Below are 27,065 nucleotides of genomic sequence, written 5' to 3'. Positions count from 1 at the left end.
ACGCTCCACGTCTAAGTGTGTCTCTTATCACGATGCAAGCAGTAAAGTAATAGGCCGAGAGATCCGGACGTCGATGAAGCCCCCACTGTAAGAAGTGGAACCTCTTCTGCAGAACAAGCCCTGAAAAAACAGCGGCGCGTTTGCTCGGGCAAGACGAGCCCTTGTGCATACACGGGCATTACAAGTTACCGCTGGCTTTCAAGGGCTGGCCTTGCACAGTGCCAACAAAAATCGGCTGACGATCAAGCAGCGGAGGCGTTTCAAGTGGGAACGTTTCAAATACGGGTTCAAGTCTGGCGCCAAGAAGAAATTGCTCAAGTAAGTAGTAGTATGCTCGACATCCAGTACCCCACTATACAACGCCAAAATAGGCACTGAGGCATGGTGAGAGCGCGTGAGAAAATCCGCGTTCCCCGGCAGACCACGTGGGCTATTTGATTACATCGCAAATGCGGACTCACGCGGCTGCAACTCGACACGGACGGGAGATCGGCGCAAAAAAAAAAAACAGCCAGTCACAGCTTGACTTTGCAGACGCTAGAATCGCCCTTGGCTCTATGCCTCGACAAATTGATCTCCGCTGCTGTTTATGGAACACTGAGCTCTCCGAGTCGGATAAACGAACTTTGAATTAACCCATATTTCTTGAGAAATATCAAGTCCTAAGAAGATCACGTGAAGCACTCTGGTACGTGACAGTTTTTTTTTATATAAACAGTAATGCAAAGCGTTACTAGCAGGGTATTTTTTAAGTTTGTTGCTTTGGCTGCAGAGGATTTATTTTGCGATCAACAATAGCCTTCTCACTACCGACCGCAGATATCTGCTGAAGACTGACTGATACGCGCAACTCGGCCTCTTAAAACGCTACTGCAGGGTATTTTGTTTCGGCAGTTTTCAGGACCTAGAGGGGACGCCTCGGTCGATCCAATCTGACGACGTTACGGAGGGCTGCTTGTGGATTTAGCCTTGTTGGAATCTTGTTTTCAAATCTCACGATAAAGTCGCACTTCTGTGCCGATGGTTGAAACATTGTGTGAGCCAAACAACGTTATTTCTCGAGGGTGTAATGAAATAATCAAGAGACAGTGAAGAAATCGCCATCGACGATGCATACTTTTGTTCAATGGATAAATTAAAAAAAAAAGAAAACTAGATGCCCAACTCCTTGCACTTAGTACTACAGATAAGCAAGGCCGATCAATTGTCAATAAAAAAGGCTAGAAAAGCCTACCAGTCACTATAGCCTAAGTTTTTACTGATAAAAGTGTCCCTTTGCGTTTATTCGCGCTCATCAATTTCATTAACCATTTGCTACTTTAAATATGAACATAGGTTTCTAATTCTTTCCATAGGTGTAAGAGAGAACACTGGGGCCACATTTTTTCACGCGCTGTCTGCACGGGGATATTAACCGTTCTGTGGGCTCTCAATTTTATTCTTACCATCCATCCATCTTCCCATCTGCCTGACTGATTCCAGCGACAGCGAGGCTAGCAGAATCGAGGGGCGCGAAGAATCAGTATGCGACTTGCGCAGAAATTCCGAGCAGGCGCATTTTGCAACGCCAAATTGTTTGTGAACGGAAATTTTTCGTATACATCGTAAGATTCGACTATAAAAATCAATATATCCGCAGGTCTCTCATCGGTAGGCTTACATTTTTTTTACTATTAACGTTTTTTCTGCCGTCATAAACGTTCCGCATTGGTTTTCTATGGCAGCCCTAACTATATGATGTGACTGATGAAAGAACTCTAAATGAAAGAATTTGCTACGCATCAGAAGAATGAACCATTTCCTTAATATTTTCTTAACAGTACCCTATATTATTCCACAGTTGCCTCACATAGTTGATGTCCAAGAATCCTTGGCTCGAAGAATTCGATTGTAAAAGTTATTAACACATCGCCTTATTGATGGATGAAAAATCATATCATATCATACACGCATGCCTTAATAAGGCATGCTATTACAGCTGTAGTCAACCATAAATCTCTCCGCTCTCGAAATGTGCGCCTTAGGCATGTGGATTCAGCGACGTTTCTTAACACGAAGCGCCTCGTATTTGCGTAGGTCCTCCTGCACCAGGCCGATCATCTGTTTAAAAATATAGGTTGAATGTCTGATAAGAATTAGATTACAGCGTGGAAACTTCCTGTTCCTCTGCTCTCGGTACATTTCTCGCATCAGAAAAATCATGCAATGACACTTAGCAGCATTTTTATCTCAGCATTCAAGCATTTATGTAAGAGCGCTTCTCAGAATAATCTTTACAGCCGAAGTGATAACAGCGTCTCCGTGGGTGCTCAGGTGCTTCTTGGACTACTTCGCAGACCCACCGAGGCGTGACGTTTATTTCTCGAAAATCGCCAGTACTCTTGCTTCTCACAATACGTGCACTTTATGGCGCTGGTCGGTGAAGTTAGGCACTGACCATTCATTGCTGCAATAGCATTCGAAGCCCAATGGTGTAAACATGCGTCCTAAATCATAAAATTAGCCCCTTGGCGGGAGAGAAGTGACGTCACAAGACGGAAGCATTTCCATTGGCTGGAGGGAAGCGACAACAGGCCGATAATGAAGCCACAAACAGCTGCTAATGTTATCGCGTTGCCAGCACATAATAGAATTAGGTGCCTCTGTGAATTTTATGTTATAGGAAACAGCATAGCTGTGGATCTCACTTCGTCCAGCGGAAGACGAGGCCGGATTTTTTTTTTTTTTTAGGCCAACATCCTTCTTGCTATTTCGAAATTTCCTGTGCAGAAGAATGCGGGCGACGTGGTAGAAATGCGCCCCCTACGCGAACTCACTAAAAAATAAAAAAAGAATTCAGTTAATAAACGACTGTGCGCTATGAAACCAAATCTCCAAAACGCAGCAACTACTCAGATAAAAAGATTCCTAAGGGAATGCTTAAAGGCTTAACCCACGAATCAGCCAAATCTGTTATAGCATTGGTTTTGCCATATAGCCCCGCACTCTGTCATGAAACCATACCCAGTTCGCACATTCCTTCAGCCTAGCCATAACCGCCCCGTTGCATGGTAGCCGCCCTCTGGGTTCTTCCTGGGACAGCAACTTTCCGGTTGCGCATTCCTCTGCTCTTGCCACAACCTTCCAAACCATTAGACCAATCGTCACCTCTCACCACCTCTCTCTCTTTCCTTTCGCCGTTTTCTTCTCTCTCCCCTCTTCTGAAAGTGAAGAAGGGGACTTTACTCCCTCCAGTTTTCCACCTGTCACGATTGGATTGGCAGAGGGTAAATTCAATTAAATTGCCAAGTCGCAATTAATTTCATTTCAGCAGCCTGACTACTCCCACTGCAGGACAAAAGCCTCTCCCATGTCTCTACAATTAACCCTGTCCTTTGCCAGCTGCGGCCACCGAATCCCCGCAAGCTACTTAATCTCATCCGCCCACCTAACATTCTACCGCCCCCTGCTACGCTTGCCTTCTCCTGGAATCCACTCTGTTGCCCTTAAGGACCAGCGGTTACCTTGTCTTCGCATTACATGCCCTATCCAAGCCCATTTCTTTCTCTTGATTTAAACTAGGATGTCGTTAGTACGCGTTTTTTCCTTCACCCACTCCGCCTGCTCGTGGTCCCTTAACGTTACATCTATCATATTTCATTCCATAGCTCGCTGCTTTGACCTAAAGTTGAACCCTTTTTTTACTTAATTTGAATTAAGTCTAATTGTATTCTATTGATTAAGTAGATAAATTAATTACATTATTGAGGTCTTACGGCTGACGCTGTAGACTCCGCAGTATAGTGCACAGCTAATCGATTAAACCAATACTAAACAGCTTTCACTGCAAAAAAATTTAAAGCTTAGTTTAGCACAGTTTCCAAGAGGGCATGCACCGCATCAAATCGGAACGCTATGTTCCCAACGGTAGCTGTATTGTGAGCTTTGTGCCGGATAATGGGCAACGCAGTCTCTTCAGACTTGAAGCTTCCCCGTCCTCCTCCGAACATAGAAGAACGTTATTCAGTGCCCGTATTCTAATCTCGATTCGTCGAGGAACTCGGAGTGCTAACCGCTCGACGGAAGCAGTGGAAGCGCTGCTCAGACGCCCCAGACGCTGCGGGACTTACTTCACTCCTTGCACAGCACTCAGGATCTCTCAGGAAACCAAGCGACCGCCACTGAACATCTCGCTGCGTCGTGGAGAACACTGACTTTGCACAAGTTTGACTTCATGGCTTGAGTAAGACTGCAATCCAGGTTTCTTCTTGTCGGCCACTGGCCGCGTTCATTTAATATTTAACGCTTCATTCACACAAGCACAAGGCCGCGGCATCGCCCTCGAGCTGTATGATGTCGTTGCCCAGATGTAGAAATTATTGCGATGTCATCCTCTAGGTTGTCTCTCATATCCCATGGGCAGGTTCGGGACGTTAAGCCTACTCAACAATACTGCCGTGCACTCGGCGAATCAACTGCCATAGACGGAAAGCTTAAAGTGTGGCCGCCTTCCAGAAATCCGCGTTAACGCAGGAGCTGAACCATGCTGTTCGAAGAGGCACTCAAGCTGGTCGGCGACTTCGGCGTGTTCCAGTGGCTGCTCATCCTGTACCTCGTGGTGTTCGTGGCTCCGATGCGTGTGATCCCGCTGTTCGCGCACATCTTCACTCTGCTCGAGCCTCCGCACTGGTGCCGTCAGCCGGAGCTCGAAGAGCTCTTCAACCTGACGAGAGAGGAGGCGCGCGAGCTGGGAGTCCCGCGCGAGAAGGACGGCACCTGGAGCAAGTGTTCCATGTACGAGTTCAACTGGACCACCCTGCAGGGTATCTGGACTCCCGGCGAGCTGCTAAACGAGAGCCTACCACCCAGGGAGCTGCTGCCTGTGGTGCCGTGCCAGTCCGGCTGGCACTACGACCATTCTGTCATCTACCCGACAGTCGTGTCCGAGGTGGGCTCAAAGTCACTTAAAAAGTTTGTGGAACACTTACACTCATGCATATGAGGCATGACATTGACAGCTTTGCCGGCGTCGCGAAATCATCGTTCTATATATATCTTAAGCAGGCATTGACAGAAGATTGGCGCGAACGCCATACGCATCTCAAGCGCTGTACGGAGCATGTCAGTATAGCCGAAGCTCCATCAAAGGTTTATAATCTCTAGTACGGAGGTTATAGAAGCGATTCAAATCACAGTTTATCTCCTGCAGTTTCTCTCCATTCTCTCCCTTTTTGTTAAGCCTCACAGTGAGAAGGCATGTGGCCCCCATGTAACAGTCAATCAGTCTTTATTTCACTTGAACAAAAGACAAAGGACACAAAGAAAAAACTTTAAAGAGGTTGACCGGCTTCTAGGAAAAATGTATAAAGGTACAATCCTCCCTCTGGTTCTGACTTTTATTGTTCTTTATTTAACTATAGACGAGAAAAAAATATCAGATTTCAGAGCCGGTGACAGTCTAACCTTCAGCGTTTCCATAATTCGTTTAGTGCAGCAACATAGTTCCTACTGCACAATATACTCTAAATCAGCTTGAAAATCAACAGAAGAAGCAACGACTAGAAAAGAAAAAGTTCTTGTTCTGTCCCGACAGCCTTTCTGTGGTCAAATTTTCGGTTTTCTCTGGTTAGTTCTTAACGCAAAATAAAGAGGGAACCAGCGCGAATGAAGGGGGACAAGAAATGCACACGCTAGACAGGATCTGCGCCCGTCCTGTCTCGCGTGGACCTTCCATATCGCATTTTTTCTTTCATATTTTTTTTTTAGTAGAACTGGTTTCATCTGTATGTTTTAGGATATCATAAACAGAATGAGGAAAAGTTAAGGCTGGCATACGGCCAAGGTCTTTTTTCCTGGCCTGTTTAAAAACGAGTCATTGCGTCAATAATTTAACTGCAAGTAAATTGCGCCACATAAGGAAAACTGTTACAACGAACCAACTCATGATTACCAGAGACATCCGGTTTCCTTTAGTAGCCAACGTTTACTAAGCCTGCGGTCTAAATGTTGGATGTTTTCCCCCATTCCTTGCAGAGGGACTGGGTGTGCGGCGAGACGTGGAAAGCGTACGTCTCAAACTCGATCTTCTTTGGCGCCATGTCGATCGGGGTCATTGGGTTTGGTGCTCTAAGCGACAAGTAAGTGGTATTCGCCTTCTGCCGCGACGTTTTAACCTGACAAAACAGCATCGGTTTAAAACTTGGACAACTAAGGTGCCCACGCTGCATACTTTGTCGAACGGCAGTTGTTCTTCGACTTGAGTGAAAATCCGTTTTACTAGCGCCTACGGTAATTTGTGTCAGCCGTTCCGTCACAGTTCAATAAAGTTACATCTTCTTATTCCTCTTTTGAAGAACCGAACAGTGCACACAGGCGTGAAAATACGGTGACGTAGGGAGGCATTTAAAATTAATTAATTGCTGATCATGTCTCCATCAATTGTTATTAAAGATTGTATGGTACGCAGAGGGTGGCTTCGGAGTTTTGTTATCTGCCTGCTTATTTAACGGAATATCAAGCGAGCAAAAAATTAATTTTTTTCGTTCGATAGCGCTAAAATCCCTATCTCCGATTTAGGCGATGTTTGTCTCTCTCAAGCCTGTTTGTGGCAGGTGGAACACACGCCCACCTATATAGCAGGTTGTGATGACGTCACGAGGTCATGTGACAAAAGGTGGCAGGTGAGCCACCTCCTTTTTAACTCTAAACATCATCGACGCCGGACTTTCTTCAGAAAGGGAGCCGCGACTGATATTCGTGCACAAAACCGATGTAGTAAACATTGTGTCATGCATCTACTGCGCTTCATCCATGCCATTCAAACACAAACAACGCAGAGAGTACACTTGACACACCACTTAATAACAAAGCATAACCATGGTAAGCCATGCAAAACCAAGATAAACAACGCAACAAAAAAATAGGCCACACAGTGCTAGCGCACCTAATCCGCTTTTGTCCTAACTAGGCACATCGACCGTCATTTCTTTCACTAGAATGACTCCATATCTCAGGTGGTCCAGTTCAATGGTTCAAGACGAAGCTTGGTCCGTAACCAAAATCGCTTGACCGAACAGCTGGCTTACATTGTTAGGACGGCGTGGCGGCTGAAACGCTTGCTGCAACCACGTGCTACAGCGAACCTAGTTCCAGGCGACGTCACGAGAGAGCGCTAGTGGGGCGTCATTTGTTTGTAGCCAAGTACGAGGCGGCGAGAAGAAGGCTACCGTCTACAGTGCGGTAAAGTTTGTTGGAGTTGGAGCCCATGTGTTTGGGGTTGTGCCAGTCTGTCACCGCCGAAGCGTGACTATAAACTATAAGCATCGCGCTTCCAAGCAATACAAAAGACGTAGGTAGGCGAAGAATCCATTTTCCAGACTTCTCGTCTTAGTAAAAATAAAGCAAACAGGATCCGCTTCTAAGCCGTATAGTGGAGCCCTTACTGTACCCCCGAAGACCAAAAATTCTCTAAGGTGAGGACAAGGGGCGTCCTCCCCTCACCAAGGGGCACAAGGGTTCTCGTTGCCTAGCACAGATTTAAAGTTTAAGAGGAGACAAAAGCGCAATGCTTCAAGAGTAAGAAACACACCCGGTTGCTTGGTTACTTTTGGCAGAGACCGTACTTACCGCGGAAGCACTGCGCCTGTGGCATGCATACTGCTGAGACAGAGTTTATAGGCTCCTTCGCAGCCACAGCGTAGATTGAACGCGTTTACCCTCATATCGATGAAGGCTAAATGCAGAACCGGTTGTGGACTGAGATCTTAATACTCACTAAAGAGCCCGGGGTTATTGTAATGAACCCTTCCCTACGGCGTGCCTTATGTCCTTTAGTGTAATGTGTAGCGTATGAACAAATGCACAGAGACAAATAGGTGTATAAGACCCGCTGCGGCGTCTCAGTGGCTTTGACATTTGGTTGCTGACCTAAAGGTCGACGAATCGAATGCCAGCCGCGGGAGCCGTGTTTCGACGGAGGCGAAATGGAAAATGCGCCCATGTGCTGTGTGATGACAGCGAACTTTAAAGAGCCCCAGGTGGTGGAGTATAACCAGGAGCCCTCCCCTACGACGTCCCAAGTGTCGCTTCAGGATGTTAAACGCTACAGTTTGCAGTTTAATTTAAATAGCTGTAAAATAAACTAAAAATAAGCATATCAACAAAGGTATCATTTAATTTTGGGACTGCTCTGCAGGGGTTTTTTGATGAACACGTTACCGTTCGTTCACTTTTTTGGTATTGAGAGAATTGATTGATGGGTGACTAAATTAATTGATAATGCCATTCATTTAGTCAGTGTCGTCTGCATGCAAATCGATTTCCTCGGCAGAATCGGCCGTGTTCCCGTGATGATTACAATCTACGTCCTGGCAGGCGTGGGAGCCGTGACCACCTACTTCACGCAAGACTTCTACCTCTTCTTAGTCACGCGCATCATCCAGGGAGGCGTCCTCCTCTCCATCAGCATCATACCTTTCGTTCTTGGTGAGTGTGGCGACGTAGGTCGCATAGTGTCTCCAAAAAATTACAAAGAGGCAGGAAGAGGTATAGTAGCGCGCCATGGCTGCTCCGTGGTTATCTTCAATTTGTTGTAAATGTTTGGTATTAGACGCGTATGGCAGTGAGCACATCATTTTGTGTGGTTTGTCGCTGGAACAGTCGTACTGTTACAACTGTTTCCATGCTTTTCGTCAATTATTACGAAGCGAAAGAGAAAGGTCACACTTACCGGCATTCCTTTGGTGGATGAGCGACTGTGAGGTTGTTTTCACTCTGAGCAACCTTGAGGAACAGTGTGCACGGCTGGGCTGCACCGTGATGGTGATGACGATGAGTGTCAGTTCGTTCTCACTTCGTTTCACCATTTCTCCAGCTGTTCTGCATAAACAAATTCATTTTCACCATCCTGCCAAATATCTTTTCTCTTATTAGACTATATGAAAACTTTTTTTTCGGCTAATGACGTCATGAGAAGTCTTTTCTTGCCGCGAAAACTTCCTTTCAGATGTAGGGTCGTCCACTCTCAGTTGGAACCCGCTAGCTCATGGCCGCACTCTTCAGAGGGCCACCGCGTGCGACACAATCGCTCATCGCAGCAAAGTGGCGCAGGAGAAGGTGTACCTGGACGTGGTGCTTCGCGTCATCAGCCACTTCGCTTCGAAGCGCAGCCGTTTCGGACTCCGTGACCCTCCAAAGAGCACGGCCATGCGCTAGCGCATTCTAACTAAGAGTGGACGACCCTGTACGTTTTATATCCTATAGTACTGTCTCTGAGACATTGCTCAGTAAAAAGGAGTGAGAAGGGAATAGAAAATAGGTTGAGCATAATGCCCATACCTACATAAGTGAAAACAGATTACAGGTAAAAGAAAGTTGACCGGAAAAGGACCGGAGTACGGGAACAGGTGTAAACGAGCATTCTTTTTTTTTTTTGAGTAAGTGTATAGTCTTTGTTTCCTTACAATTATTTGTATTCCTTTGAGCTGTTAAACAAGTAGGACTAAATGAGTAGCTCGACTAAAGAATTACGGCTTTAAGTGGTCGTCACGTTATCAGCTGCCGAAATTACGCGAAACGTGAAGTATGCTGCCAGCATGTGACCACGAAAGCCTCTTGCAGCAGCCAAATCTGAGAGATGCTCCCTTGAATCACTGTTTCTGGTACATATTCAAGAGATGTCATTTTATTGCCGTTGCTAGGATGAGCGTTCGTTACAGCCAACCTTCTACAAAAAGCGTGTCTTTGAGGCATTTTATTTGCCTGCGTGCTAAACGAATACCACGTGTGCATTATGTAGTTCTAGTTCTTTGTACACATTATACACAAAATTTTATACTAATGAAAGACGAGACGACCATTTGTTATCGTGAATTTGTAGTGATGGTAAAGCCTACCTTAATTGCATGCAGAAAATTTGAACACCTTAAAATATTTCTCCCTTTCTTTTTTAAAAAAATATTCTTTTTAATCGTTCCTTAATTCTTGGAAACGAGGCACTTGTAAAAATCATTGTCATTTCTAGCCTATTAAGAGAATGTAACTCATCAAACTGACGATGTGAAATATTGTTCAAGGTATAGAGTTTTAAAAATAAGTCTCATATAACTTTGTGTTTGGTGAATGATAGCCTTGACTGCTTTTGCACCAGTAAGTTTAGCACAAGAACCTGCCCGACTGTTGCCCTGAGCTGAGCCACTCCATGGCTTTGAAGTCGGCGAGCGTGCTTCTTTTCAGCGCTCGAGTACGTGCCAGCGCAGAAGCGGATGCTGGTGCTGAGCGCCTTCCGGTTCGCCTACCCCGTGCTGGGCGTCTGCATGCCGTGGGTGGCCTACGCTCTCGCCCACTGGCGCCTCCTCAACGCCGTCGTCGTTCTACCCTGCCTCGTCGGACCAGTGGTCTCCATGTGAGCCCCGTCCGAGCTCCCTTTTTTATTTTGGTGGGAGGGGGGTTACGACGTGCGCACTGACCCCTCTTCCCATTCGATGGATGTGACGCATGGAACGCGATGCGCTAACTGCTATTCGGCAGGGTGATTACTGTTGTTAACTATTACTGGCAGCGAAATAAAAAAAAAAGAGCAGTCTGTGTCACTGACAGCTTTCAATGTCTCTCTTTTGCCTTGAGAGGGACCAAGAAGTTATGAAGTTGCCATTTTTTTAAAGTAAATCCGGCTGTGATAGCACAGCTTACATGATCTTCCTTAAAGAAGAATGTGCCAGTGCACCTCAGTCAATATAAATAAAGAGAACCAGCATTAAGCACTACTCACGTGGCTGGAGTTGAATGTACAGAGGGCAAAACGCTTGCATAAAACACGTTCTGAGCGTGTTTCAGGTTGAACATGGGATATCTAGGAATAACATTTGGTTAGAAATGATATGGGTGTAAGCAGGTGCAGTTAAACTCATAGGATTTAACCGTAATTTTTTGCCTTCCTGGTCGCAGCGGCTTTGGGAGCTGTGGGACACGCAATTCGGTCGTTCTAGACATGTGTTTTGCCCTCTATACTTCCGTAATATGGGCAAAGAAGTTCGTGCTGTTAATGATAAAATTGGTGGTCCATCTGTGCTGCTTTTATCAGCGGGGAAGAGATGGCGTGCTCCATTCAGTATGCAGTTAAAGGAACACGTTTTTTTTTTTTTGCTGTTGTTTCGTAAAGAGTGTACTATCGCGCTCAATATGAGTTGCAACACGCGGACATCGACCGGGGCTAGTTCCGTGGTGTGCCTCCTCCAAACAGACGCTCGGATTTCTGGGAGAAACTTTTTCCTGAGCGGGGGTGCTGTTGTTTCCTGGAACAGCAGTTTCTCCCAGAATTCCGAGCGACTGTTTGGAGGAGGCACACTACGGAACGAGCCCGGTCGATGACCGCGCGTTGCAACTCATATTGAGCGCGATAGTACATACCATTGTTCGGCACAGGACGATACGAAAGCTGGTGACGCTTTGATACTCAAGAAAGTGGCTGATGGAAGCCCACAATAACATGACTGTTGATGCTGACGTTCGTCCTTGTCCTCCTCAGTTTCATACCGGAATCCACACGATGGCTGCTGTCGAAGGGAAGGACGGACAGAGCGAAGGAGATCCTTCTGCGTGTCGCCAGGGTTAACGGCAAGCAGGTGGAAAGCTCTGCACTCGACTCCCTCGAGGTTAGTGGTTCTTAAGACAAGTAGGTAAGTACTTAACTAAACTTAAGTGAACTTAAGTAGGTAAGTTTATTCCAAGTACAGAGTGGCAACTCGAGTCCCATTCTTTTCAGTTTTCTTTTTTCATCCTTAAGGCTCAGATGACAATAAAATGGCGGAAGCAGCGATGAAGCACGTGACAATTAATTGGATACAAATCGTTTCAATAGAGCACAATGTTAACAATACCAGAAAAAAAGAGGACAAGTACAACAGAGATCAATAAGCAAAACTATATTAAATGGATGCACGTAGAAGATAAGTTTAACTCCTTTAATTCGATGATTCCTGTCGTCACGAGAAAAGACAGACGCATTTGTTTTCTCCTTGGAAAACGATTGCCGTTTCGAGCCTAGGCAGGTGAATCCACATGTGAATTTGAATTTTGAAGTGGCAGAATGAAATACGGATCCCATCAGTGCACACAGATCGCTGCTTAACTATCTAATAAGAAATAAATAGTAGTTCTGGGGGGCTTAAAATGTCGCTATACAAATGGGTACAATTCCCGTCTATTGAGTACGCATAGACTTATAACTTACAGAGTCCTGCGATCTTGCAGCTACCGAACAAGAACGATGCCTCCAAGAGGTCATCTACAACGGATGTCTTCCGGTATCCCACACTGCGCAGGAGTTTCCTGATAACTCTTTTCCTTTGGTGAGTTTGAAAAAGTGCAGGCACGAGCTGCGTTCTTTCGCCATACTGCGGACCCTTGTCTTTAAAGCTGGAAGAAGTGAAGACTTCGTATGGCTGACAAGGACTAGTTGCGTGTCATGTGCAGTGACATAGCTTCTTTTACAAAAAGTTACAACGGAATGGTAAAAAATTAAATTTCGCATAAAACAAAACAAAAGTTTAGTTTATGAACTGCGAAGCGCAGTTACTGCCTCCTACAGATGTACTAGTTAGCGAGTGAGCAGTAAAACAATTACACTCAAGGAGGTACCACGTGAGTATCTACTGTTAGGATAAAAGAACAATTCAAAAGACGTTTATTCGTCTTTCCTTTACAAAGAAGCGCTGGGTTAACAAGAGGCCGTGTTGCTTGTTTCGTGTCCAACACCTGAGTCTGTTGTTCTCCACGCGCCGCGCGAACGCTCGTCCTCCTCATCCTCATCCTCTCCTCACATCACTCTCTCCTCACACGGGCGGCTCGGGTTGCTCTGACTCAAAGTTCGGGTTGCTCGCCCTCCGGCGAAGGATCTCCGTCGGCGGGGATGAGCTGGCGTTCACACTACAAATTGAAGAACACTGCCTGTGGTTGCCGTAGCCCTAGTCGTTCGATCTCTAAATGAAAGGAAAAAAATTATTAGCGAAAAGACTGCCTGCTAGCGGTTGCGATAGGTGCATATTCGTATTCTTCTGTAAATAAAAATATTTGCGTTAAGGCTAAGCATAAAGAGCGCTGACAGCTCTGAAGTACATAAGGAGAAATAAGTACATTGCTTTATCTTCTACCTAACACAGCTGAGCCTCATTATAACGAAGTCGAACGGGTCTCACGATTTCTTCGTTATATAGTCGCAAACGGCCTTGGCGCAAGTGCCGTATACCATCGGGCTTATTTGCCACCACGTATGCCGAGGGCCACATAGCTGCCGTTTTGTTTCGTCTCAGCCGACGTGCGTTGAGGGGGCTTTCACAACGCGCACAGACCGCCGAACACATAGCTGACTATTCGTATGCCAACCGAATACGTCCCCCTTGCCAACTCGCGCTCATTTTTTCCCGCAGCACCTATGGGCTCCAGCGCGGAGAAAAATAGTCTTCCAGGAATAATGTCGTAGAGGGTATGGTAGAGAGAGGTTGGACAGATGGTTCTTGATAATCTTAAAGTGAACAAGGGAGGGGAAAACCTCCGGGTGCTGGCCAACGTTTCGACAAGAGGACTTTTCTTCGTCGTAGGGGAGACACATGTTTTGAATATTCAGCTCCGTTTAACAAGCGTGTACCAAGCGCAGAAACCAACGAGTCATCCAGAGAGACTCTCCAGGCTGGCCCCGCTTGAGGCGGGAGAAGTTTTCCGCGTATTTGTGCGCTACTGGAAAGAGCAGGTTATGCGCGCTAATTTCAACCTGCGGTTGCGAATAGGTACGGAAGTGTTGGACATTTCTTCTGCATTTTAGAGCCTGCAAAGTGTTGTAATAAAAAGTGGTGCAATAAATAATGAGTTTTTGTGACGCACTAGCAAGAAAGATGGTAGATAAAAATTGCACATAGTTCAAGATCATGTTCTCAATCACTCGAGAAAATAGTACTGGTAACTCTAATATGTAAGAACAGAGTCAGTTCGAATAAAAAATAGACTTTGTTCTTTAGCAGACATTAAAGTTCAAAGAGTCTTTTGCTTATTACACGTACGCAGAAGAAATATTTCGAGAAGAGAAAAAATTGTGCTTGACTCTTATGCTTATAGTTATAGAGCAATCGCTGGCTCAATTCCTCATATTGTGTTTCCTTTCACATTGGAGTTAGCTGGACATGCGCAACTAAAGCTCGTCATTTTTGTTGCGCATTTGTTGGTCGGTAGTTTTATAGCCTGACTAATTATGGTCAACCAATGTTAAGCTACAGGTTGCCAAAGTTACTAAATGATCTTACTCAATGTAACATCGACGTGCTCACTTGTTCTGTAAGAAACCTGTTTGAAATATTTTTATGCGCATGACTGCTGTAATAAGCTGTGTATGGCGTTTTTTTTTCTTTTTATTTCTTTTTTATTATTTGAATTGTATCTTTTTTTGGGTTTTTTGCCTTTTGTTTTAACTTTCAGTCTAGTTCATAATCCTTCTCTCCGCCCTGCGGCAGCCATTGTAATGGTACTTGGGGCCAGTCAAGCTGCCCCTGCGCAGCTTTTTCCCCCTGTATTCTCCACAACGGAGTGTATATTGCAACTGCGCAAAACGATGAGGGACGAAGAGAGGAAAGCACAGGACAAGACGCCTCTCTTCGTCCCTCGTCGTTTTGCGCGGTTGCAATATGCACTCCATTGTCAACCACCAACTAGCCCGCCTTCATTTGTTCCCCACAACCACTGTATCTCCTTGTTTGTGGAAATAAACTCAAACTCGAGAGCCGCCCTTGTAGATTCTGCCTTCTGAACATTGTCACTAAAAGCAATGAGAAGCTGGTTCACAGGCAGCGCACACGACCAACGAATTTTTCTTTGCAGGCTGATGTCATGCCTGACGTACTCGGCGGGTCAGCTGTACGCGGCCACGGCGACCGATGACCCGTTCGTGATGACGTCCACTACGAACGCAATGGACATCCTGGCCACTGCGTTGGCCCTTCCCCTCGCCGACAAGTGGGGCCGTCGACCCAGCATGGTGTGCGCCTATGGCCTCGCCGCACTCTGCTACATCGGCGTGGCAGGCTTCTACGGTGAGCTGAGAGAACATGTGCGACTAAAGTGAGCAAAGTATTTAACAGCGGCATGGCTCCGCGTGTACGGCGCGTTTCGATCGAGAACATTTGGCGTCCAGCTGTGTATACCGGAAGCCACGGAACAGTCAGCGCAAGCAAGGTGTGCCCGGTGTTTGGAAGCGATCGGGACAAGCGCATTGGTGGCACCTGAATCGAAACGAGGGCAAATTTTCAATTTGAGATGGCTGTTAACTGAAGTGGAAAATTAACAGCACAAGTTGGCGAAAAGGCCTTAGAGAACTTTTATTTTGACTGGACTGGTCGCGGATTTTCCCATCCTTCGAGCGATTGCGTATTTATGGCCTTCGCGAAGAGGCGGGTTTATTATCGTGTCAGTGGTGTGCCGCACTCTGTATTGGAGGCGCGATGATCCAAGAGCAGTTTTCAAAATCACTTCTACCACATATTGGGCATGTACTATGTATATATAACATGCGGACATAGTAGCTGGTGCTTACAATTTAACAATAGAGTGAGACATATTGTTGCTTGAGACTCAAAATAAAAAAAAAATGTATTTGCCCCCAGAGCAACCGGCGGCAGGAGCCAACGCAAATTACTTTGCTCAAATAGGGCTCGCAAAAATGGTATCGCGTTTGGTAGTGGAAGCGTATTTTTTGAAGCGCCGTGGTTAACTGTAATGTTTTGAGTGCTGGACATCTTTTTCAAGCAGGGAAGGTCCATTCGTGGTGTTAATGTACTGAACAAAACACAGGCAACTGTAGGACTACTGCTTATCTACTGTGAACAGGAATTCGGGTAAATTTAGCACGTAATACTTCCAGATAAACAATGTCAAAATCGCCACCAGGAATTCGGGACAGCGGACTAGTTCGCTTGTTTTGCAACCACGCAGTGCCTGCAAAGAAATTAATGGCTGTATATTTTTTCTTGGGAAATATAAACGACCGTGGGAGAATAGGTTACATCTCAGAACCTCTTTATCTGTCAGAAATAACGTTAGACAACTCGGAAACGGCGCTACCTAGCGTGCGTGTAAACGCATTGGCTTATAGCGCCCCGCAGCGTGCGAGGGGGTAACCCTTTTGTGAAAATGGAAGTTTCGGTCAGTTTCTTTGCTTTTTTCGGCGAACATGACATCAACAATTAAAAGCCCAGTTTCTGTTCTATTTAAACCGTCCGGAGAAAAAAAAATCTTGATCGTAGGTGTAGACTGCTCAGTAGTCGTGTGTTTGGCGCTCAAAAGGTCTCTAAATTTTCGTCCTTTCAATAGACACAGTTTCAGTCGAGACACTGCTGCCTTTGACATCTGCGGGAGGCCACCTGTCACCTGAATCCTGCGGAAAGGCCGCTACGTTTTCTTTATGATAAGTTATACCAAAAAATGCGACTTCTTGCGCAGGCTTTCTCGCGCAAGCCAGCAGCTGTACCAAATTCGTGACAACCATCCCCTTGGCCACGAAGAATATACGTTTCATCTTTACACTGTTAATGAAGAAGAAATACTTTTCTCATGCCAGATTTCTAAAAACAGAAATTTTGATACTGACAATTAAACTAAGCTAAAACCTGTGAAGTGTGCACATACTCAATAACGCTTTCCTAAAGCATAAGCGTAGCCTTTGTTTCTCTTCAGGGAGCTCCACAGAAACTTTAAAAAGCCAAAATAAGCGTAATACATGAAAGTGGAGACAAAAAAATTCCTTACATTATAAGACCATATCAATAAACCCAGTTTTTTTAAACAGACTTCAAAATGTATTATATACCAGATTGGCAGCACTTTGCCAGAAGTATTCAGGTTTTTTTCAACGCTCAATAGGTGTTTCATCTGCATGTCCCGTTGCTGATGCTCTTCCTTGAATAAAGTGATAATAGAAAAAAAAAATCCTATTGGGGCTACTTATCCGGGATTAATTTCTCTATTAATTATTAATTTATGTAAGGCACCTGACGACATAAACCACACGAATATGCTTACAAATCTCGAACGATACGATTTGAGTGCAATCCTTCTAGAATTGATTGGAAAGTTACTGAGTATACCGCTGGGAGTTTTTAACGGTTGCTAAAACACAATACAATTTTCTTCCTATTCCTACTAGAGGACCTCAGGTTAGGAATTCCGGCCCACTTTTTTTCATACTATGATCCCCTCAGCAGTAAACTTCATAATTTTTTCCACTGACACCCAACTACTTTTTAGCTCCCCTTCTATCCTAGGACTGCTGCAGACTGGCAACACCGCGCTTCAAATTCTCGACGATTTAAGCGGAGGCAACTATGTAGTTATCAACACGAAGAAGTCATTGACTTCAGTGTTTCGAACCAGAAATACTGCTGTAGACATGCTTCCAGATTTAAGCAAAAAACATTAACGGGGTGCGTATTTGGCCCAAATACGCTAAGTACCTCCTTTGAAGAACATCTCTAATGGATTGAAGATGTGGGCACACTGAGGTATAAACTTTCAAAAACTGCCTGTGTGATAAGGAAATTCAGAGACATGCTCCGTCCAAAAACCAAGCTGTTAATTCACAACTATCCTTTTTCTACTCATTTAAATTAAGCTATGCTTGGTTGAGAAAAGACAACACTAAGTAACATTAACCAATTACAGGTCCTGCAAAAGAAGACAGCGCGCATTATAGCAGTTATGTATCCTTATGATTGCCGATGATTGTATTTTGTTTCATGAAATTAGATCCTACGAAGACCAAGTCATCCTTAATACTAACATTCACAACATTCACTAATGATGCAGTCGATGGGAAATGGAGCTTAACAATGACAGAACAGTGTTTATGAAAGTGACCAACAAACAAAGTAGCCTATCATTACCGTACGCCCTTCCAAATCATACGCTTGAGGAAGTTAAATGCAAATACTAAGCTGTTACTATAACCAATAATCTTAGCTAGAATAAGCATATAACCAACATATGTACGTCATTCTTTCGGAAACTTTGCTTTCTTAGGCATAGATTAAAAGGTGACCCTTCTAGTGCAAAGCTTCTAGCCTACACATCCATCATCAGACCGAAACTTGAGCACGCATGCACCGTCTGGGACCCTTACACAAAACATAACATTGATGCACTGGAAATGATCCAGCGAAAATCTGTTTCATTCATCTTTAATAAATATCGTTCTACTGACTCTCCAGCCACTCTTATGGCACTAAACAACATACAGACATTGCAAACGCGAAGAAAAATTCAAAGATTGAAATTTCTTTTACTCAAAAATAGCAAACTTTCCATGAGCCCTGATCTATTTCTTAAACCGATCACAACGCGACTAACACGACATCGTCACACGGAATCACTAGCACCGTACAGCGCTAGAATCAATACTTTCAAATACTCATTTTTTCCTCACACAATAACTCAATGGAATGAACTCCTGCCTGAGGTTGTAAACAGCATCGATGCCATTGACAAAATTGTTTATTGAAAAGTTTGAAAAGTATTTATTTGAAGTGTGTCTCATACACTTCAGGAAGGAGGCCAAAAGGCGTGGTGCATGACGAGGGCACTCATATGTTAGTTTTCTGCTATTTAATTTGCCACGCTTCTTTGTATGTATTTTTGCCCCTCCTGCTTGGACCCATGTTAGAGTTTTCAGTATTCTGTGAATAAATAAATAAAATAAAATATCCATTAGTTAGGGATACAGTTATGTTTCCATATAATTCGCGTTTAAATACATCGACACTTTTCATTTCGCTTTTAGACAGAGAAAATTGTGTGAATAATTATGAAAATATGTTTTTTCCTTCCGCTACCGGTTGTTTCGCTTCTGCTACGGCCGGCAAAAATGAAACCGGATGCCTGTTCCGTGTCAAATCAAATCAAAAGCCTCATTAACTTTTTGATCTCGCTTCCAGTATCACCATTTTTTGAAGCAAATTTATGTATTTATTTGCCGGTTTCTTTTGCTTGTTGTGTCTGAAGACTTTCTTGTTTTGCATTTCACTCGTTTCTATCCCCAGTAGCCGGAAAGTCCTTGCTCGCTGGTCTTTTTCAGGAAAATCGGCAGCCATATTCGCCGTCCTCATGCTTGGCCGCTTCGCGCTCACTACCGCGTACAACGTGGGCTACCTTTACGCCGCAGAGATCTACCCCACCGAAATACGATCGCAGGCCTTATCCATCAGACAAGCTTTCGGATCGCTTGGAAAGTTCCTCAGCTCGCAGGTCGTCCAACTGGTAAGCGAAGTGATGTGTTTCTGATAGAAGGCACTTATCAGAGTGAACGGTGCAATGCCGAGGTTTTTTCCTTGTGTTCTTGAACAAACTTTCAACTTCCTGAAGATTTCTATTTTTTTTCCTTCTAACTACCTTAGATATTGCGTCCTTAATGTTGCAGTAATGAAGCACAGGCGACACTAAGACTGCCAGTTATTGGTCTCATGAAAGAAGGTCCAGCTTCCAAACCAGTTGAATAAACCGAGATGATTGTACAAGTAGCGACCCCTTCATTCTATATACAGGGTGTCCCAGCTAACTTGGACCAATATTTATAAAAAAACTAAGCATTCTTCAGAACTGAAACCGCGTGGATGTTGTTAAGGTTTATCTAAAGTTACAGTACCATTTATTTCGCTCCTCTTATTTGAAAAATTAGTCGAGATAAATAAATTAACTTTTTAAATATAGCTTGAAACGTTCAGGCGTGAATAGAAAAGTTGTGGAGCTCCACAAACAATGTCCAAACCAGGCACTTCCAACGAGATAGGTTTAGCGTGGCTGTTTTTATTCGGTAAAAACGAAATCCCGCGGAGTTTTTAAAAAACCACGTGAGAGCGCGCTTCGTGCGCCCGGATACGTCGCGATTACCGCGCTCTCATCCGTGCTTTGTAAAAAACATCACTCACTTCGCGCCTTTCGTGCAGCCCAAGACAGGGCTTCGCGTTGTGCTTGGTTCCACGATAAGCGCCAGTGGGTTCGGGCGGCAATTGAAAAAAAAAAACGCGGCTCCCGTTTTTCAGCGCAATTCGCACGACGTTATTAGGCTTGTTTTATGCGTCTTTGTTTGTTGGGATCTTGCTCCCAAATTCAAACTCCTGAGATTGTCATCGTTCCTCCGCATGCACTCTGCTAACGTGAGAGCGCAATTATCGCCGCAGAAACGGGAGCCGTGCTTTCTTTCAAATGCCGCCCGTAGCCACTGGCGCTTATCTTGGAACCAAGCGCAACGCGAAGCTCTGTCTTGGGCAGCACGAACGGCGTGAAGCGAGTGATGGTTTTTTCAAAGCATTTGAAAGCACGGATGAGAGCGCCGTAATCGCGGCGCATTCAGGCGCATGGAGCGCGCTGTCACGAGGTATTCTTTAAACTCCGCGGACTTTCGTTTTTCGCGAATAAAAACGGCCACGCTGTCTATCTCTTTGGAAGTGCCTGGGTTGGACAATATTTGTGGAGCTCCACAACTTTCCTATGGACTCCTAACGTTTCAAGCTATGTTTAAAAAGTTAATTTATTTATCTTGACTAATTAATCAAATAGGAGGAGTGAGAAAAATGGTACTGCAACTTTATATAAACCCTAACAACATCCACGCGATTTCAATTCTGAAGCATTAACAAAGTAAAGTCACTCCTGAAGAAGATCGGTCTTCCGATCGAAACGTCGAGTCGAATATGAGAAACGTCGAGTCGAATATATATGAGAGAAGCAAACAGCCACAAAAACCAAGGGACACATTGGATTTTTTTAAATTTATTTATTTTGTGCTGTTGTTAGAATATTACTGAATATGTTATCGCTTAAAGCTAATTGATTAGAAAAGCAGAAGAAAAAACAACCACATGCCGCCGGTGGGATCCGAACCCACGACCTCCGAATTACGCGTCCGGTGCTCTACCGCTGAGCTACGGCGACGGCTGTCAAATCTTCTGCTTTCGGGGGTATTTATGTTTACAAATAACCTAACCATGAGAGTGTGGTTGTTTTTTCTTCTGCTTTTCTAATCAATTAGCTTTAAGCGATAACATATTCAGTAATATTCTAAATCTAACAACAGCCCAAAATAAATAAATTTGAGAAATATCCAATGTGTCCCTTGGTTTCTGTGGCTGTGGGCTTCTCTCATATTTATAACGAGCCCCTCGTGTTCCCCTTCCCTTGTTTGCATATATATATATATATATATATATATATGTGTGTGTGTGTGTGTGTGTGTGTGTGTGTGTGTGTGTGTGTGTGTGTGTGTGTGTGTGTGTGTGTGTGTGTGTGTGTGTGTGTGTGTGTGTGTGTGTGTGTGTGTGTGTGTGTGTGTGTGTGTGTGTGTGTGTGTGTGTGTGTGTGTGTGTGTGTGTGTGTGTGTGTGTGTGTGTGTGTGTGTGTGTGTGTGTGTGTGTGTGTGTGTGTGTGTGTGTGTGTGTGTGTGTGTGTGTGTGTGTGAAGAGAAGCTTTTGTGGCATAGTAATACCAGTGTTGGCGCATGTCAAAAAACAGGCGAACCATATTTAGTAGTAAAGTGGTTAACTAAATTTAAGTGCCGCCGCGGTGGCTCAGTGGCTATGGTGCTCGGCTGCTGACCCAAAAGACGCGGGTTCGATCCCGGCCGCGGCGGCTGGAATTTCTTTGGAGGAGAAATTCTAGAGGCCCGTGTACTGTGCGATGTCAGTGCACGTTAAAGAACCCCAGGTGGTCGAAATTTCCGGAGCCCTCCACTACGGCGTCTCTCATAGCCTTAGTCGCTTTGGGACGTTAAACCCCATAAACCAAACCAACCAAACCAAATTTAAGTATTACTTATATCCACCTGATTGAAATCAGAGATTTGTAGTCAGCCGTTAGTAACAGCCATATCATTTTTTTTTTTTTTGAAAACGCGATTAACCTCGACGCTGTGGCTAGACTTATTTGGGCCATTTCTGTCGCCATTCGAAAACCGGGAGGGAGAGCGCTCAGAGCGGCGCCAATCAAATCGCGACACTCCGTGACGTGTGTAAGCGTGACATTTTCCGCCCCGCCCGCGCTGGAGCAGCGAAGTGGAGAGAAGCGGGGAGCACTATAGCAAGGGCTGGCTGAGATTGTCGTGCGCTACGTGCGTCACGGAGTGCCTGACGTCGCTCTGCGTCCTCCCACAAGCGCGCGGTTTTAGAATCGTGCGAGAAATGGCCCAAATTAGTTGAGTCACACGGGCGAAGAAGATCGCGTTTTTGAAATTCTAGAAACGGATATTACTAACGGCCGGCTACAAATCTCTATTTGCAATCAGGTACCTGTAGGTAACAGTTAAAAGGTTAACTATTAAAATTTAGTTAACTACTTTAATAGTTAACACGATTTGCCTGTTATTGACGTCCGCCAACGCTGATATTGCTATGCTGGAAAAAGCTCCTCTTTGCCTCAAAAACCCAATTTTTAAAAATTTATGACTGGCTTCCCTGAATATATATATGTATGTATGTATGTATGTATGTATGTATGTATGTATGTATGTATGTATGTATGTATGTATGTATGTATGTATGTATGTATGTATGTATGTATGTATGTATGTATGTATGTATGTATGTATGTATGTATGTATGTATGTATGTATGTATGTATGTATGTATGTATGTATGTATGTATGTATGTATGTATGTATGTATGTAGTTGCAGGTCTCATCGTTCAATGGCCAGGAAGACTTGTACAATGAAGGAGTCACAACTTTCCGATTATCTTTGTTTAATATCAACAGTTTCGAACGGAGGACCGTCCTTCATCAGGGGTATACAGACGAATGAACACAATTTCTCATTTTCGAAAATGAGAAATTGTGTTCATTCGTCTGTATACCACTGATGAAGGACGGTCCTCCGTTCGAAACTGTTGGTATTAAACAAAGATAATCGGAAAGTTGTGACTCCTTCATTGTATATATATATATATATATATATATATCGGGGGAACGGGAGCAATGGAAAACTGCGGCTATTTGGCGAGCTACAGCACGAAATATTGAAACGATCCAAGCGACATGCCTGCTGATAATAAAGGTCACGCATTGGCTGTCTTCATCCCAGATGCCGCCTGTAGATGGCGTTTCAACGCAGTTTTCCGTTGCTCTGGCTCCCGCGTGGAGTATACCACCTTTGTCCCTGATAGTACATAATGCCTACATACCAGTGAAGGAAGCGAACAGCCATTGAAACGAAGGAAAGCAATGGGGAACGTCTCACTTCTTTATTTGTGGCGTTTATCAATGGAAAATTAATAGTGTTATAATTATTACATAAAATGTAATTGAATACGAGGTAGGAAAAGCGACAGCCCCACGCCACTGATAGGATGCGAACTCACGAGCTCCGCATCTCTCGTACGGTGCTCTACACGGTGACTGCTATTCTTGTTGTATTTGGTGACTGACAAAATTTTGTGGCTATTTGAACTGGGCTGCCTATTGTTGCCTAGTGCCAGATTGTTTCCCTGCATTCTCTGTTTATGAACCATTTTTCACTCTATTCTGTACCATTCCCGTAATTCTGACAGATCCAATTTATTGTCCCTTCTTGGCAGGCTTTCTACGGCCGCTTCTTACCCCTGTTTGTCCTGGGCGGACTGTCGTGCGCGTCTGCGCTCATCACACTCCCTCTGCCGGAAACCAACAACCAGCGGCTGCCAGAGACTCTCGAAGAGGGGGAAGCGATGCGCGACCTGCCCAAGCCCTGGTTCCCCTGCTTAGCTCAAAAGAAGGAGCGGCGTGGAACGGACTCAAGGGGCCGAAGCATGTCCACCCTGTCGGCTGCCACCATAGACAGCGTCAGTCCGCATTAGTGGGGCTTGCATCCGGTGGTCTATTAGGTTGGCAGAGAGCCCGCAAGAAGCAGGCAGGTATAAGAGAAGGGAAATTCTCTTTCGCTTAATTAATCGCAGCCTTAGAGTCATAGTGAAAACCATCTTGGTTCCCTGGAGGTAAGCTTAGCCGCTGATGAAAGATTAGTCTTGGTTCAGGGACGAACCGGAGACCACTACTGGACAGTCCCAAGTTAGATCCTGAGAGCCAGATGAACTTTCGTTTAGCCATTCAGCTGTTCTTTAGAAGCCAAGCTGATTTTATTTGTCGGCTCATAGCTCCAGTTCGAAGGGAGGCAAATTATTCTACGTCATATGCTGGAGCTCCGCAGAAATCAAAAACAAAGGATGAAAGCAGACAGGCGACTGCTTTTAAGACACCGCCAGAACCACCTCGAAGACTGAGAAAAATAATGATCACGTTTGACATGTGAACATTCTGTTCGCTCTCGGCCGATCGGTGGTAACAAAGCAGTACAGGCCTATCTCGAGCAACATGAAAAGTTAGAACTGGCATGAGACAACGCCTACGTCATATCAAATAAAGCACATCACATCTCCAACACTGGCTCAGTGCCTGAGCCCTGTCGTACCGTATAGTTATGCTGTCTGTGCTGGGCGCTTGTAGACGGCCTACTCGAGTCGTGGAACCACGCGCTGAAGTGTGTCCACTAAGTGCAATCTACTATGTACTCCTTCGGCCCGAGGAAGGCCGAAAATCGTGGCAGTCCTTCTCTCAGGCTGCTTATGAAATAGGAGGCCGCGGGTCAAAGCGTGGAACGGCCGCTTGTTTAGTTTACCTTCAAGCTGTTCCCGCGCATATGTAGCAAATCTGAGCCATTTAAAATTTACCCAGCGCCAAAAAAACCATAGGCTTTCAGTTCTACGAGAAAATCTCTAATAAAGACGAATATCTAGTACCAGAACACAAAAGGAAGTATTAGGGTCTTCTTTTTTTAATTCTCTCTAAACAGTACGCTGTACTGGGATATTTGGTTTACATTCATCCTAAGGATTTGCACTGCAACGACGAGGCAAAAAAAGGAAAGACGGGAGGGACGCAGTATATTAAAGCTTCATGCTGTGTGTCTGTATGCGTCCCAGAAGTAGACCGCCTATACTTGCATTTGGCTCCAAATTTTTTCTTCGAGCAGGGAACTAAAATTTCAACTGCAGTTTTTCGCTGTGTCATAGCTTAAAGCGTACTTTGATAAGCCCCTAAAATGGACTTATGTGCGGTGTTCTTGAAGCTGGTGGTTGCCGTAGCAGCTGTATCGGCGCATATATCACCCTTCTATGTTGCATATTTACTAGACGCGCAATATTTTAAAAGCGGTTCATACGTTCATTGCCAGAACAACTCTGACCCAATTAGAATATTTTATGCGAGCACGTTTTCTAGCACCCTGCCACTCCACCCGCTTGAGAACCTTAACAAAATATTTCTTGTGAAATAACGAGAAACAGAAAAAAGAAGACTGCTCATTGCCGCGCTGAGAAAAGGCTGTAAGCAGTTTATTATACTTCAACAAGTGCTTTTTATGTTTTCAGCCAACAGAACTACGGTAGGAAGCCACCAGCGGCTGAGGATAACACACGTTTTTAGCACCTGCGCAATGCCTCACGGCCAAATGATGATTCTATTCTGGCAGATGAGATATCTAATACAATACAGAGGTTTTTGACCGCAATCCAATCGAGATTTCGCGCACACGTGCCACTAACGCACACCGGGAACACATCGCCCTGCGGCATCATTTCTTCTTTTTTGTTACCTGACAAGCATTTTTCACAGCGCTGCGGCAAGAAAACGCAAAGAGGATCGGATACTTCAAGCCACTATTCTGTAATGCATTTGTAATCAAGCCCTTGTTTTATTTAATATGTGCGGAAAATGCGCAGCTTTCAGGTGACGGTATCAACCGATAAGCAACGGTTTAAAACAAAGTCTTCGCCTTGAATCTCTCTCGCATGCTCTCGTTCGTGAGGACACAATATCTGTTCTCGCGCGCTGTGAATAAACAGTTGCGTGCATTACGCTCTTTCCTTCCGTACGTTTGTCATCAATAATACAGCTGTCACTTCGACATTACGCGTTTGAGGCAGCATATATGATGGATTTCTGACAGGACATTCTGCGCGCATAAGAACATAGGCTTCCTCATCAACCTGAAGCAAAAATATTTCACAACTAATGCAAAATAAGGCAACCCATACAATGACGTTTCATATCAGTTCATCTTTCTAATTAAAGAAATTTGCTCTTCGTATAAAGGAGCATTGGGGAGAGCTTAGCGTATTATCTCGAGGCTTTTTTTTTTCTCCCTTACATCACTCAGACAAGCTAACTACAGGCTTGCTGTTGTGCCTGCAGTCAGGTAGTGTGACTTATTGTGTATTTGCGTTAGTTTACAGGAACGAGCTTCATCTTGAGTCTGAGTGTGTTTATTCTCCGAAATGACCTCATTATTTTGCCTATGTCTGTATGTCTAGCTAAGTGAGTGAAGCATATGTGTAAAGAGTCTTTACATTGTGCCGCTGTCCACTAACGTAGAGGGATCGAGGAAGAACAAACCTGGCTAATAGGTCAGATTCCAGTTTATAGGCATCTTTGTGCGCATTCTTCCGGCAAGCCCTTATTGAGCCATGCATACAGGCTGGGAGCGTGAGATAGATAAGATCTTCGGAATAAATGAGGGCACCTCTGACCTACTTTTTCTCTGCATTTGGAATAAGGGAAGAGAGACTGACAAAGAAGCAGTCAGCAGTATGGGAGATGACGACGAAATAATACGCTGCGAATTGCTCACATTGTGTCCAGGGCATTAAATGACAACCAATGTATGTCAGGAGGTCATCAGCATGCACATGCAGGCGAGTAACACGCATGTGCGCTACGAATGCCAGACCAGGGCTACGATAAAAGTGGGGAATGGCTTTAACTCGCATCTCGTGAAGTGCTTCTTTGTCGAGAAACGTAGAGTCTAAAACCCGGAACGAAGGCCAGAGTGGAAAGGACTCTATATATTCCGAGTAGAAGGACTGCGGACGGGAAAAGAAGCTACAGTTAAACCTCGCTATAACCGAACGGCTTACAACGACAATATGGATATAACAAAGAAGTGTTCATTACCCCAGAAAATTCTCTTAGAAGCCCATGTATTTGGTATCTCCATTTCACGAAGTAAAATTGCCCCACAGTGGAATTTAACGAACC

General features: G+C 44.7%; 2 protein-coding genes across 2 annotated transcripts in view; one reads left to right on the top strand and one right to left on the bottom strand.

Annotated features, from left to right (window-relative positions):
- The window catches only part of LOC149339974 (uridine phosphorylase 1-like), a 97,493-nt gene extending 88,659 nt beyond the window's left edge, over positions 1 to 8,834 (bottom strand). Inside the window, exon 1 of the mRNA XM_089548712.1 lies at positions 8,708 to 8,834. The gene's annotated coding sequence lies outside the window, so the exon portion shown is untranslated. The remainder of the gene's footprint in view (positions 1 to 8,707) is intronic.
- LOC149339973 (beta-alanine transporter-like) lies at positions 37 to 25,885 on the top strand. Its single transcript, XM_089548707.1, has 10 exons — positions 37 to 318; positions 4,513 to 4,927; positions 6,013 to 6,116; positions 8,309 to 8,463; positions 10,213 to 10,381; positions 11,504 to 11,630; positions 12,229 to 12,326; positions 14,842 to 15,053; positions 19,085 to 19,266; positions 23,573 to 25,885. The coding sequence occupies exons 2-10, from the start codon at positions 4,523 to 4,525 to the stop codon at positions 23,828 to 23,830; spliced, it is 1,710 nt and encodes a 569-aa protein (XP_089404833.1). The 5' UTR covers positions 37 to 318; positions 4,513 to 4,522; the 3' UTR covers positions 23,831 to 25,885.
- Positions 25,886 to 27,065: the final 1,180 nt, after the last annotated feature.

Source organism: Amblyomma mixtum, chromosome 6 (assembly GCF_055824585.1).
Source record: "Amblyomma mixtum isolate Tamu chromosome 6, ASM5582458v1, whole genome shotgun sequence".
Lineage (NCBI taxonomy): Eukaryota > Metazoa > Arthropoda > Arachnida > Ixodida > Ixodidae > Amblyomma > Amblyomma mixtum.
The sequence above is the reverse complement of the archived record's forward strand: the minus strand, read 5'-3'. Positions and strand labels throughout refer to the sequence as shown.

What these genes read in the sequence shown, in the direction of transcription:
- LOC149339973 (XM_089548707.1), top strand. Translation starts at nt 4,523, where the DNA reads ATGCTGTTCGAAGAGGCACTCAAGCTGGTCGGCGACTTCGGCGTGTTC. An exon ending in CATCATACCTTTCGTTCTTG is followed by an intron (nt 8,464 to 10,212) that starts GTGAGTGTGGCG and finishes GCTTCTTTTCAG; the next exon opens with CGCTCGAGTACGTGCCAGCG. An exon ending in CGGCGTGGCAGGCTTCTACG is followed by an intron (nt 15,054 to 19,084) that starts GTGAGCTGAGAG and finishes GGTCTTTTTCAG; the next exon opens with GAAAATCGGCAGCCATATTC.